Below are 13,249 nucleotides of genomic sequence, written 5' to 3'. Positions count from 1 at the left end.
CTAGAAGACAATGTTACCATGGCCACACACAACCAAGGGATGAAAAGAAAATAGACTGTTCACTCATTTAGTACAGCTGGGGTCTAATTTTCATCATCTTTTTTTGGGGGGAGGGGGGAGGAGGAGAGGGGCAGTACTGGAATTGGATCTCCACTTCAGGCTCGCTAGGTGCTATACCACTTCATATGTGCCTCTCAACCTACATTCTGATTTTTTTTCAAACCTTTTTTCTATGTTCACAGAAAACTTATAAGTTTGGGGGAAATCCTAGCTTTTTTTCCTAAAATGAAGGTTCTACACCTGCCAAGTTATGTACACAGTGATTCTATTTTACTTCAATTATAAAGTTAATGCAGTTCTTTCAAATAGGTTATTAGCTAGCAAACTTAAAAGGTTTATATAAACACAGGATAGTTAGTGGTGGTGCTAAGTCCCTAGAGCCTTATATATTTAAATTCTACATTAAAACAACTTTTACACTACCATCATTGAGTACACATTCCAAATGTGGTTATCCTAGATGTTATGATGTTAGTTTGTATTTTTCCTGGTCCTGGGGCTTGAACTCAGAGCCTGGGTGCTGTCCCTGAGCAACTTTTGCTCAAGGCTAGCATTCTAACAACTACACCCACGTCTCTACTTTCGATTTTTCTGTGATTAACTGGAGTCTCACGGACTTTCCTGCCCAGGCTGGCTTCACACAGTGATCCTCAGATCTCAGCCTCCTAGGATTACATGTGTGAACCACTGGTGCCTGGCTGATGTTATATGTTTTTAACACTCAAGGAACAACAAAACAGATCAGGCTGCTTACTGCAGGGAAGTAAGTGCCTTTGGTGCTTGAAGAACTGCTTGACGATGCTCCGGTGACGTGGGCGCGGTCGTAGGGAGGTCCACTGCTCCCCCCCATGATGCTCAGGGAGCTGATCATTGACTTTCCTCGAGACATTCCTAACATGAAAGAGGACAAAGACTGCAGATGAGCCATGCCCAGGACATAACATCATATGTAATTTGGGATTGTAAACACCAACAGTCAAAACCGTGATTTCAAACAAAGTAAAAAAGCCTTCATTCCCTATCCATAGCAGAACAGCTCCACCTACTGGTGGAGTCAAAGCCCTGCAAGGTGAGAAGTTCCAATGGAAGTCCTGAAGTGGGGGAGAGATACTAACTGCTCTGAGGAAAGCAGAAGCCAATTTCAGGGCACAAACACAACACGTGAAAGGTATTCCTCTCCCCCCAGTGTTAAAAAAAAATGTACAATCAAAACTACTAATGTGTAAGAGATTATGAAAATAGGTATGACCCATTATTGCAGCTGTCTGCTTGCTTCAGGGCTAGAGGCAGAGTAAGCAGTTTTTTTCAGAAGCCTCTGCTCCTCCAAGCTCACTACCAGCAGGACTGCTTCTGGAAAGGAGCAACCTGCCCCGGTGCTGTCCGCACGCTCCATGTAATACTGACTACTTGGCCTCACCCCTGTCAGCCACACTCCTTCCCCTGCCATCCAGCTGTCCAAAGCCCAGTCTGCTCATCTGGATTTGGTGGGGAGGTTGGACTCTTTTTTTCCTGAGGGCTGTAGCTTCTAGGTCCTCACCTCAGGCACAGGCTCCCCACTTTTTGAGCCATGATACCATCAGGGCAGAGGGAGGTCTCAGCGCCTACCGATGATCTTTTTCTCTATCCCTGGGCAGTTTCCACTGAGCCACAAGCCCTCTGATTTAAGGAGGTGTGAAAAATAAAGTGTTTTCAACCTAAAGCCATCTAGTTGAAAGAGCCTATTTCTTTTTTTTTGTTTTTGTTTTTTGTTTTTTGTCGGTCGTGGGGCTTGAACTCTGGGCCTGGGCGCTGTCCCTCAGCTCTTCAGCTCAAGGCGAGCGCTCTACCACTTGAGCTACAGCGCCACTTCCGGTTTTCTGGTGGTTTATTGGAGATAGGAGTCTCACGGTCTCTCCTGCCCGGGCTGGCTTTGAACCGCGATCCTCAGATCTCAGCCTCCTGAGTAGCTAGGATTACAGGCGTGAGCCACCAGCGCCCGGCTTAAGAGCCTATTTCTATCACGGGAGTGTATCTGTTCTTGTAGCTTCCCAACTCACCCGGAAGAGACCCCGACAGAGAACTGGGGTGTGGAACATAGCCCAGTGGCACTGAGGCCGGGCCGGGCACCACATAGTCATTGGTCATGGTCTCTCCATCACCCTTCATGCGTGGACACAGCATCCGCTGGCAGATGAAGTAGATGGTTCCAGAAACAAAAATGGTGACAATCACTCCAATAACAGAACCGACTGTGTTGGTGGCCTGTGGGGCTGGCTCTTCCGTTGGATCTACAATGGAGAATACTACATGGTTATCCAACAAGGACAATGCGTATAGTAAGACAACGGCAAAGCATTTTTTGTATGTACATTTAGGCTATCACCTATGGAAATCTACTTCTGTGGATGTTTCTCTGAACATAACAAAACTGCTCTCTTTAAGGGATTTCTCAAGCAACACACACACACAAAAAATCCCTGGCACAAAAAGCCAACTTAAAAAGGCTTTTTGTTGTTCTTGTTTCTATTTTTGTTTTCCTGTCTTATTTGTTCATTTATCTTCCTTTGGGAGGGACAAAGGTGAACAAATGCAGCAGTGGTACTCACTAGACACTATGTGAAAAATGAACTATACAACTTGTGGGTAGGGACAGGAGGGAAAAACTGGGAGAGAGCCAGGGGAAGGGTGGCATTGTCCACCTCCTCTGAACATCACCTTTATAATACCAATAAAAAATAGACAACTTAATACTTATTCTTAATAAGGAAATCTTAATCATAAAGAAAAGGAGAAGCCAGGAGACGGTGGCTCATGCTTGTAATCCTAGTTACTCAGAAGGACTGCGGTTTGAAGGCAGGAAAGTCTGAGAGACTCTTATTTCCAGCTAATCACAGAAAAAGCTGGAAGTGATGCTGTGGTTCAAGTGGCAGAGCAAAAGGAGCTCAAGGACAACATGCAAGCCCCAGGACCAGGAGAAAAGAAAAAAGGAAGGAGAAAGCGCTGTAACCTACCCAGGAGGCTGAGAACCTGGGACCACAGTCTGAAGGTAGGCTAGGCAGAAAAATCTGCAAGGCTCCATCTCTAATAAACCAGCAAAATAATGGACTAGAGACACAGCCCACGTGGCCCTCAGGGTAATGTACTTACAACAATCCAGCTCGTCAGATTTGTCTCCGCAATCCACGTGATGATCACATTTCTTGTGCTTTCCTATGCACTGACCATTGGCACAGCGGAACTGGTCAATCAAACAGAGCACTAGGAAAATGCAAATCGTTTTCCTGTTTTTACTGTGTGTCAGGCAATTCCACCAAGAGTTAAAAGGTGCTTTCTGAGTACAAATGAAAACCCACTAACTAGACTTCTGGAAAGCCTCTAGCTATTATTCCCTGTGCTGTCCTTCAGTAGGAAAGAGCAGAAAGGGAATCTAGCAAGTAACTTCCTGTTCTTTCAAGTTCTTCCTTTACTAATAACGACTTTATCCTGTAGGTCACTAGAACAGGTTTTATAGTGTACAAGGCTCACAAAGGGAAGAGAATGCAATACACCTAGGGCTTACTAGAAAACTACTACTTTTACATCTTGATGACCCAATCTCTCCATGTTCTCTCACAGGACTCAGCTCACTGCTGTGGTTTAGACATGGTTTCGGTACGGCCTGAAAGGTTTGTGCTCTGGAGGCAAGGTTCACAGGGTGGCCCTGTACGGGTGACGGACCTCTGAGGACAGAGGCACAGGGAGCCAAGTGGAAGATCACTGTGTTCCTTTCCTCAGAGTGGATTAAGGTAGCTCTTAGGAGACATTTGCTCAGTTCTTAACATGAAGTTATCCAAATAGGAAACCGCCCCTCCTCTTGCTCCAGCAGTTTGTCTTAAGGTTTGTTATCACAAAAGTATTCCCGCTACTGCACTGTCATTTGCCATGAAACCTTCCTCAGAGCCCAGCTGATGCTAATGCTACACACACACACCCCTCAGTGACCCAGCCTTAGGTATGCCATTACAGTAGCAGAAGTCTGACTACCACATAGTAACCTGTAAACACCTTATCCATTTGCTACATGGCATTTACGTTCATAAGGAATTCAAATATAAAGAAAGCCCAACTACTTGACGAGGAAAGGCTCTGTGCGCTGGCACTGAGGAATTCTGGGTACCTTCACAGTTCTTCTCATCAGATGTATCTTGGCAGTTTGCATCTCCGTTGCACCGAAGGGCACCATCGATACACTGCCCACTGGCACACTGGAACTGGGACTCGGAGCACACAGGACAGTTGAGCTCATCACTGTGGTCCTCACACTCAGTGAAGCCGTCACAGCGCCACGCCACAGGGATACAGTCGATCTCCCCGGTGAAGCAGGTGAAGTGCTGAGGAGAACATGTGGGAGGTTCTTCAAATGGACGGGGAGGGAGTGACAAAACACAACACTGGTCACACAGAGGTAGCAACGTCCGCTCCAGAGCACTGCACATCTGATAACATTTATATGCTTTACAACACACATCTAACTAGTACTTCCTATCAAACTATGACTCACGTTTTCTCACATTGTAATTCAAGTAGGATTTTATCTGCAAGCTGTTACAATCTCACAAATAATCTGGCAATAATCACTGTGGTCAGCAAACTCCATGTATTTTAAGGCCAGACTAGAATCCAGGCTTCCTATGAATAACCATCTCCTAGGATTCTGACGCTGCTTTTCGATTGATCCACAGCTCAGAACTGTTTTAACAATTATTCTAAGATGTCATTTTCACTACCTTTGCACTGATAAACACAAGGAGTGGTGGGTAAGACTTACTGGCACCTGATGAGAATAAACAGAATCAGGCAGGATCACACTCCACACAGCTACACACTCACAGCTTGGAGATATATGAAGGCCAGTTTCTCCAGATGAATTAGTTCTATGAACTGTATTATGAATATATTAAAATCAGCTCCTGACCCTACATCCCTCTGGCATGAAGCTCATATTGTACACCTAAAACTGACAGTCTCTAAGAGAAAAGCCATTCAAACAATGTCATTGTTTTACAAATGAGGACAGAGGCTTGGAAAGGCTGACCCAGTACCCAAGGACACACAACCTCCTATAAATACCTGATAGCTAAAAAAGAAAAAGTCATCAGTAGCTCAGATCTATAATCCTAGTCACTAGGGGAATCAGAGGATAACGGTTCAAAACCCAGGCAGAAAAGTCCTCGACTCAATCCAAAATAATCAACAAAAAGCCAGGCTAAAAATGTAGTTCAAGTGGGAAGAATGCCAACAAAGCAAGCAAGCAAGAAGCCCTGAATCCAAACCCCAGCAAAGGCAAACAACAACAAAAACAGAACTAGAAGGACATCTCTTTAAAGTCTGTCCTATTTACTACTGTCATAGTTTCTTTAAAAACTTATGCTAATCAGGCACTGGTGGTTCATGCCTATAATCCTAGCTACTCAAGAGGCTGAAATCTGAGGATTATGGTTCAAAGCCAGCCCCAGACAGGAAAGGCCATGAGACTCTTTATCTCCAATGAACCACCAGAAAACCGGAAGTGGCACTATAGCTCAAAGAGGTAGAGTGCTCATCTTTAGAGAAAAAGCTCAGGGGCAGTACCCAGGCCCCGAGTTCAAGCCCCACAACCAACCAAAAAATAAAATAAAATAAAAAGAGAGGGGTGTGGGGGAGGTGCGGGGGACCTGGGCAATAAAAGACTCCATTAATAGGGAAAAAAAAAAAAAAGGTTCAAACACCTCCTCCTAACTCCATAATTGGGTGGCCAAGCTGAGGCCTCTGTGACATTAAGACTCAAATGTTGTACAACAACAAAATCAAAACAATCTTTTGTCACCTGAACCAAAAACATTTGTGTATCAGTCTCATTAATAACTGTAGGTATAAAGTCAATTCTTGTATTCAGTGATTTTTTTCAAACAACAGAGCGGGTGTTAACCTGGTGCAGGGCACTGCCAAACTGTGTTTCAGTCCACCGTGATGAAACCATTTCACCACAAAGCGATCACCTGAGATGCTGCTTCAAAAGTAATTTATTTTGGGTAGATAAGTAATAAAAAAGAGCAGGAAACCTCAGTGGACACAATTCCAACAATGATATCCACTGACAAGCAATGAGAATTCAGTGGATAGAGCTCAGAAGAGATGGAAGAACTTTTTTCATCTTGCCTTCCTAACATGTTACTAGGAAACAGTCATTCATAAGCTGAAAATATGATGATGCATATATAGTGAAATAATAGTTGGCCTTTAAAAAAAAAAGGAAATCCTAATGTCCAAAACAAGTGATAATATTATGTTAAATGAAATAAGCAAGGTACAGGAGGACAAACACCCTAAGACCTCACTCATATGTAGGAACCTCACAGAAACAGATGGAAACAGCAATTATGAAAGGATTGGGGAGCGGGGGAAAAGGAGTAACTCACAGGCACCACACAGTGAAGAGGAATACGAGGGACCAACCCAGTTAGAAGAATGTGCAACTTCACCTCTACCCACCTCCAGGCTAGACAGAGAATATGGCGGCACTTGTATTTGCACAAGAAAGTCACAGCACATTTACCTCCACAGGAGAGCTCATCCTGAAGCAGAACCAGGTGCATGGGACAGGAGCACCTTGTAGTTCCATCCCCTTTCACGAGACAGATGTGCGAACAGCCACCATTATCCTGAGCACATGGGTGCTGTCCTGGAAAATAAGTGATGCATGAAACAAAAGAAAACCCAACTTTAGTTCAACACAATATAGTTCCTTACTCTGTCCCCATACAGACCATAAGAAAATATCTATGTTTGATCTATTATTGCACACATGCATGCACGTGCACTGTCATCAGCATCCTACCAGAGTCACACTACGGTGCCTAGGCTGGTCCCACACCCTAAGGCTCAAGTGATCCTCCTGCTTCAGCCTCCTGTGTGCTGGGCTAGGGGCATAGGTAACACCATGCTCAGGTCTGTCCTTTAAAGCATTAGCAGGTATCTTAAGCAAGTTAACGCAAAATATTTTAATCATGCTCAAAAATATTTTAACACCATAGGCTCATGTTAATGATGTAAATAAAATAAGTTGATGAACAGAACTAGGAAAAAGACAGGGAGACAGCTAAGACCTAGATATTAGTCTATTTACACAGTAAGGACTCTCCAAGATTTGAACTCAAAAACTTTGTAGAAGTCTAATCTCCTACAAAGCCTATTCCACTGAAAAGTATATTTTAATGAGGAATCCATGGAAAATAAAACTTACCTGAAGAAAAAAATTTAAGGTTACTGGGAACTGAACCATTCAGAAGGAAACAAAGTTGCAAAAAGTAATGTGCAACATTACTATTATTATTTCATTGAATTTGGGCTAAGTTAAAGAAAAAAACCATTTGACAAAGTCTGTTTCACAAATTGAATGTTTATCTGATTCTGCATTGCTGTGTTGACTGGTTTGAATCCAAAGATCACACTATTGGATTAGAAGACACAAGCTGCAGCAGTGTTTCTCAACCCTTTAATTTCATGATACTTTTCATTTTTTTAAAAAATCCTTTTTTTTTGGTCAGTCATGGGGCGCTGTCCCTGAACTCTTTACCTCAAGGCTGGTGCTCTACCACTTGAGCCATAGTGCCACTTCTGATTTTTCTGGTGGTTAATTAGAGTCTTACAGGTGTTACTGCCCACGATGGCTTTGAACCATGATCCTCAGATCTCCTGAGTAGCTAGGATGTCAGGAGTGAGCCACTAACTCCCAGCCCTTATTACTACAAATTTAACAAAGTTTTCCCAAGCACAAGCATCCACAAGTCAGGTAACTTAGGTAGGTACCATGTTATTATCTAATTTATATTAAATATCCAGCCTCAGTTATTATATGTTATGAAATAACAAACTCCAACTTTGTAATCCCAAATGCCGCTGACTTAATTCATGGACTGTGGCAACGATGGACAAGTGAGCTGGACGCAGTGCCCCTCTGGCTCCTGTATCTCCCTTTCACAGACGTGGATTCCACAAGCAAGCACTGAGCTGGCAAGGCAAAGGCTGGAATAGTCTCCTAGTTCTCCATTAACATTAGCCCTGCTGACACTAACAAGGCTTATAGAAGTGAGTGTGGTTGGGTCTACAAATTAGATACAAGTATTAACAAGAAATTAAGCCAAGAAGATCAAGCATTTTCAAAAGTGTTATATATATTTGTGTGTGTGTGTGTGTGTGTGTGTATGTGTGTGTGTGTGTGTGTGTGTGTATGTGTGTGTGTGTGTGTGTCTCTACTTATCTAAGTTTGAAACTGAAAATTTTATCTAAGGGAAAGAATAAGGACTTTCTGACTCAATTCTTCCCTCATGTGTAAACATTAATTTTTAGTTTGTTTTGCTTTTGTTTAAGGTTATAGTTAACCCATGACAAATATACTCATCATGGCATAGAATGTCATTTTTCCTTTTGTTTAAACTCTAGGGACATAAAGGAAAAGAGAAAGACCAGTGTCTTGGAGAAGACAGGGAAAAAGCGTCACTTTCCCTAGCTGAGTAGTTTGACTCTTGTAGTGCTGGGAGCAGAACTACTGATGAACTACACCCTCACACCAACAATTTTTAAATCAAAAAGGCCACACCTTCCCTCATACTGAGTTTTTTAGGTTGTGTGCACCAGTCCTGGGGCTTTGTTCACCTAGTAACTCTACCCCTTGAGTCACAGATCTCACAAACTTTCCTGCCCAGGCTGGTTTCACACCATAATCTTCATATCACAGCCTCCTGCATAGCTAGGATTACAGGCATGAGCCACTGGTACCCCAGCTCCCTCATGCCTGTTTTAAGGGGAGATGCTTAACTAGATAGAAAAAGCTCTAAAGTTCAAAACAATGACAAAACTGATAGCATATCAGTAATACCCCCAAGACAGAAAGAGAGAGGAAACCACAGACTCAAGCGCAGAGGTGCCGGGAGTGTGGTCCGTGGCACTTACTGTACTCCTGAAGGTTCAGCTCCTTCACGGCGTGAATGGCGCTGAGCTGGGCAATCCGAGCCTGGACCTTGGTCCTGCCCTCCCGACCGGTCATGTCAATTTTTTCAATCATTTGCTGCTGCTTATCGATCCAATAGAGCCAGTTTTCAAACACGGTCAGTCCCACAGGCTGCAAGATATTGGAGTCTTCTAACACTATCCTGTTGGCACCTTGGAAAGGAGAGCATTCGACAGCCATCACTCACTGTTGCCCTTCCACCCAGGGCCCACCACCCTTGCTATGATTGGCAGGCCCCACCACCTTTCCCACCACCATTCAGCCCCGGAAGACCAGCTTTGTTCTGCAGAAATGAAAGTACACGTTCTTTATCTCAACACTTAGTACTCAGAAAACAGAATAAACCAGACATTCAAGTGTGACCAAGAGTGAACAGATGCCCATACACAGCAAATACTCAAGCTCACGGAGTGAGGGAGTCACTAAGTGTTATGAGAATTCCTGCATAAAGCAGATGAAAGCGCTCTCCAGATGAAGCAGCAGGGAACACCACCTGGACCCCATTGCCGCAAGCCTGTGAGCTGTCCAAGGAGAACAAGTTCACCCTCACCCCGCCTGGCTTCACAGAACACAGAGCAATCTACGGAACTGTAGGTCTTTAGTCAGGAATGATGTCTGCCAAACACACTCAGAGCTATGCAGTCTCCTGACAGGCAGCCTGTTCTACTGCTGAACGGGTAAGGTCCTTCACACCCCTGCACTTTACTCACAGATTCCTTTCCCTCATTCAAAAAGAAAATGAGCTGCTTATTCCCTCCCTAACTTCCTAACAGTCTCTGAATACTTCAGAACATTTCCAGGATTTCTAAATAAATCAAAGATATTAGCTTACAGTTTAGGAATTCAAGGAGCATTCCAAAGCAGGTCTAATGCTGCTTTAATAAACAGGGAAACTATTCCACAGACTCAGTCCCTGTCCATGAGAGATGAAGAACAAGTACAGGAGTGCTCCCTTCTAACTACTGAAATGCCCTTGGTGAAAACACAGGTCCAGTACAACCCCAGACGACAAAGCAGCGGGAGGGACGGAGTATCTGCAGGTTGGACAACACAGTAACCCATGGAACACTAGGCCAGAGCTGCTCAGGTCCCCTGAGGTCAGGGAGCACCAAGCACCTGAGGGTGGGTCAGAAGGAGCGAGCAGTCGCAGAGGCAGTGTGTCACCGACATGGCTGCTCCATGTCCTCCCTGCCCCAGGCCTGAGCCCATCAGGCAAAGTGAAGGCAGGAAGGTGTCAGTGGGAATTACTTAAAAGTCCCACCTTCTACATAACTCCCCATACCACTCAAGACCTCCAGCTAACCCACATCTGTCCTAATATAAGGGTGGGGTTTCTGAACAAACTGAAACAACTCTACAAAGAGAAAATCCTTGGAAGAAAAAGAAAAGGAACATCAGGGGGATGACCTTCGAGTCCCACCCAACACTGGAGAAGTCCCCTGCATCACGGTGGCTGTACCTCGGTTGCTTCAGTGCTGCATGCTACACTGCCCACTAGGGACCACCATTTTTTAATCTCTACATTTAAGTACGGAGAAAATGATACAATATTAGACAAATACTGCAACATGTGTGTGAGTGCGCATATTTGTATTTAGACCTGAACCTAAATCTAGATCAAGATCTATTATTATTATATAGAATGCCACTACTAGTTTTAGGTCACAGAAAAACATTCAGACATGTCATGTATGTATCCTTATGCAGATGTAACTCTTAGTTTTAAAAATCATCCTCCTACATCTAATTCTCTTGAATAGTGCTGGTATTCTGCACACTGATAATAGACTATTACTTCACAAAGTACATTTATAGCTTCACAACTATCTACCTTGTACCCATGTTACTGTTTCTAAGACAGCCACCAAATCAAAGAAATGCCTGTTTATATTTTAGTCACTACTGGCAAACTGCCCTCTATAAACGTTTTACCAATTTCCACTTCTGCCAAAGTACATGAAAATATATCACATTCTACCATCCGGCCAGTGTAGAGTATAATTGGCTTTAATATACTTTTTGCCACTCCACCAAATACAAACAGTGCATTATTTTAAATTCATTTCCCCTGTCATACAGAGTATTTGGACATCAGAGACTAAGGAAGGGGCAACAGCTATGATTACAGGCGGAGGACTACAGAGAAATAAGCCAATGTGAATAAAACACAAGGAAGTGTAAGGGGCGTAGTGGGTTTGTGAAAGGTGAGTGAAGTACACAACCATACCATTTCCCTGTAGGTCCAGATACTTTTAAAAGACTCTTTAGGAAAAGCAGTGCTACTGGATGTCATGGTTAGGAAAGTGTCTACGGTGTGTAAACCGTGTTGTTTGTTAAGAGTGGCTATTTGTAAATGTCCAGAAGGAGTAATAATCAAGGTAGAGAATCACAAGCGAGGATTTGGGCCACATGAGTAGACTGGAAGTATGTTATTTACAGGTCTTGAAAACTGGCAAATGACTAGATGACAGAGGAAGTAATAGTGCTGACTGCTGAAGAAAAGGCTCTTCTCCAACTAACTTGTCACTGTATTTAATATAGAATAATCCAAGACAAGAAGCATACACATGGTTTTGAGGAGCTACCGCACGACCTCCATCAAGGCACGGGCAACACTTGCTGGGTACCTGAGAGATCGCTGCTTTCAATTCTCCGGAGATCTGAATCAGCCCAGAAGAGCTTGCCCAACCTGCTATCGAGAGCCAACGCCACTGGTTTACTCAAGCCACTGAAGAAGAGAACCTCCCGCTCCGTCCCATCCAAAGCAGCCCGTTCGATTTTGGGGGATCTTTCCTGAAGATTGGTAAAATACATATACCTGAAGAGATAGGAGAGAACAATGTTACCAACATGAAAAGGCCACACAGCACATTTTTAAGGAGACAGGGTAGGGATGCAGCTCTGTGGCACAGCACTTGCTTAGCATGCCGGAGACCTGGGGTCTGATGCCAGCAACACTGCCAATGAAAAAAAACAGAGAGGTAAAATAGTACTTTAAAACCTAACTTTTGGTTTTTGTTGTTCTTTTCCCTGAGACAATCTATGTAGCTCTGACTCCTCAAATGTACAATCCTCCAGCCTCAGCCCCAACCCAGAGTGTTGCAATTACAGAAGTGTAAATTTACTTTTTAACTGACACCTAAACCACAAAAAGGGTCATGTTTTGACACATGTATTCATGGCCGATCAGGTTAAACATACCTCCTCAAGCACATGTCACCAGTATGGCAAAAGCATTCAAAGTCCTTTCTTTAGCACTCCAGAACACACACTACACATTGCCACCTCTAGTCACTATACTATTCAAGTGCAGACCTGAACTCTAACTCTGTACCTACTGATCAACTTTTTGTAAAAAGGCTACAGAGGGCCAGGCATGGTGCCTGAAACCTGTATTCCAACTACCCAGGAGACATAGATCAGGAAGATCAGGGTTTGAGTCTACCCTGAGCAAAAAGATCCCATCCCAACTGATAAGCAGAGTGTGATGGCACACACCCCTGATGCCATCTACATAGGAAGTCATAGATAAGAGGATCATGGTCTGAGGCCAGGTGGGTCAAAGACTCAAGACCCTAAAACCTAACTGAAGCAAAAAGGGTGAGAGGAGTGGCTCAAGTGGAGGAGTGCCTGCCTCGACAAGCGTGAGGTCAAGGGATACATCCGCCACTTTCAATAAAGGTAACAAAGGGTTCACACAGTCCTCGGGATGCCAAGTCTCATGGATTAACATAACAGTGCTAGACACAGGCACGACAACTTCAGAATAATGTGGCCAGAATGTCTTGAACACAAAATTTCAAGCTCTCTCTCAGCTGACAGGTGCAACAACTAAAAATAAGTCACAGGTATCTTATAGTTGTAGGTTTCAACCCTTTCCTCTAACTCCTCTGAAGTTAACTTCCTGCTGAAGTCCTTACCTAGATGTGAGAGTACTGAATGTTTATGAAGTGCAAAGCTCTGAGCTAAATGAAGGAAGAGCTGTTCCTTCTTCATAAAAGGACCTGAGGCCTACTTAAGAATACACAAGTGGCAAACAGCTAAGCCTAAGGGTGACTGGGAAGAACGATGCCGGGCTAGTGAGGCACACACAGAGCCCACATGGCAAGGGCAGGGGAGCAAGGAAAACATCATGGGGGATGTGGCAGCAAAACTTACTTCACGGGGGAAGAAACCTGAGGC

At 43.9% G+C, this 13,249-nt stretch overlaps 1 protein-coding gene across 2 annotated transcripts in view; it reads right to left on the bottom strand.

Annotated features, from left to right (window-relative positions):
• LOC138806777 (low-density lipoprotein receptor-related protein 6) overlaps positions 1–13,249 on the bottom strand; it is a 90,572-nt gene that overhangs the window by 21,945 nt on the left and 55,378 nt on the right. For both annotated transcript variants that reach the window (XM_069992130.1, XM_069992129.1), the window contains exons 15-21: positions 11,695–11,885; positions 9,010–9,219; positions 6,614–6,739; positions 4,196–4,432; positions 3,187–3,297; positions 2,097–2,327; positions 815–951 (exon numbers count right to left, since the gene is read on the bottom strand). In XM_069992130.1, the coding sequence (XP_069848231.1) occupies positions 815–951; positions 2,097–2,327; positions 3,187–3,297; positions 4,196–4,432; positions 6,614–6,739; positions 9,010–9,219; positions 11,695–11,885 (1,243 nt within the window). The remainder of the gene's footprint in view (positions 1–814; positions 952–2,096; positions 2,328–3,186; positions 3,298–4,195; positions 4,433–6,613; positions 6,740–9,009; positions 9,220–11,694; positions 11,886–13,249) is intronic.

Source organism: Dipodomys merriami, unplaced genomic scaffold, assembly GCF_024711535.1.
Source record: "Dipodomys merriami isolate MVZ:Mamm:240054 unplaced genomic scaffold, mDipMer1.0.p SCAF_408, whole genome shotgun sequence".
NCBI classification, from domain to species: domain Eukaryota; kingdom Metazoa; phylum Chordata; class Mammalia; order Rodentia; family Heteromyidae; genus Dipodomys; species Dipodomys merriami.
The sequence above is the reverse complement of the archived record's forward strand: the minus strand, read 5'-3'. Positions and strand labels throughout refer to the sequence as shown.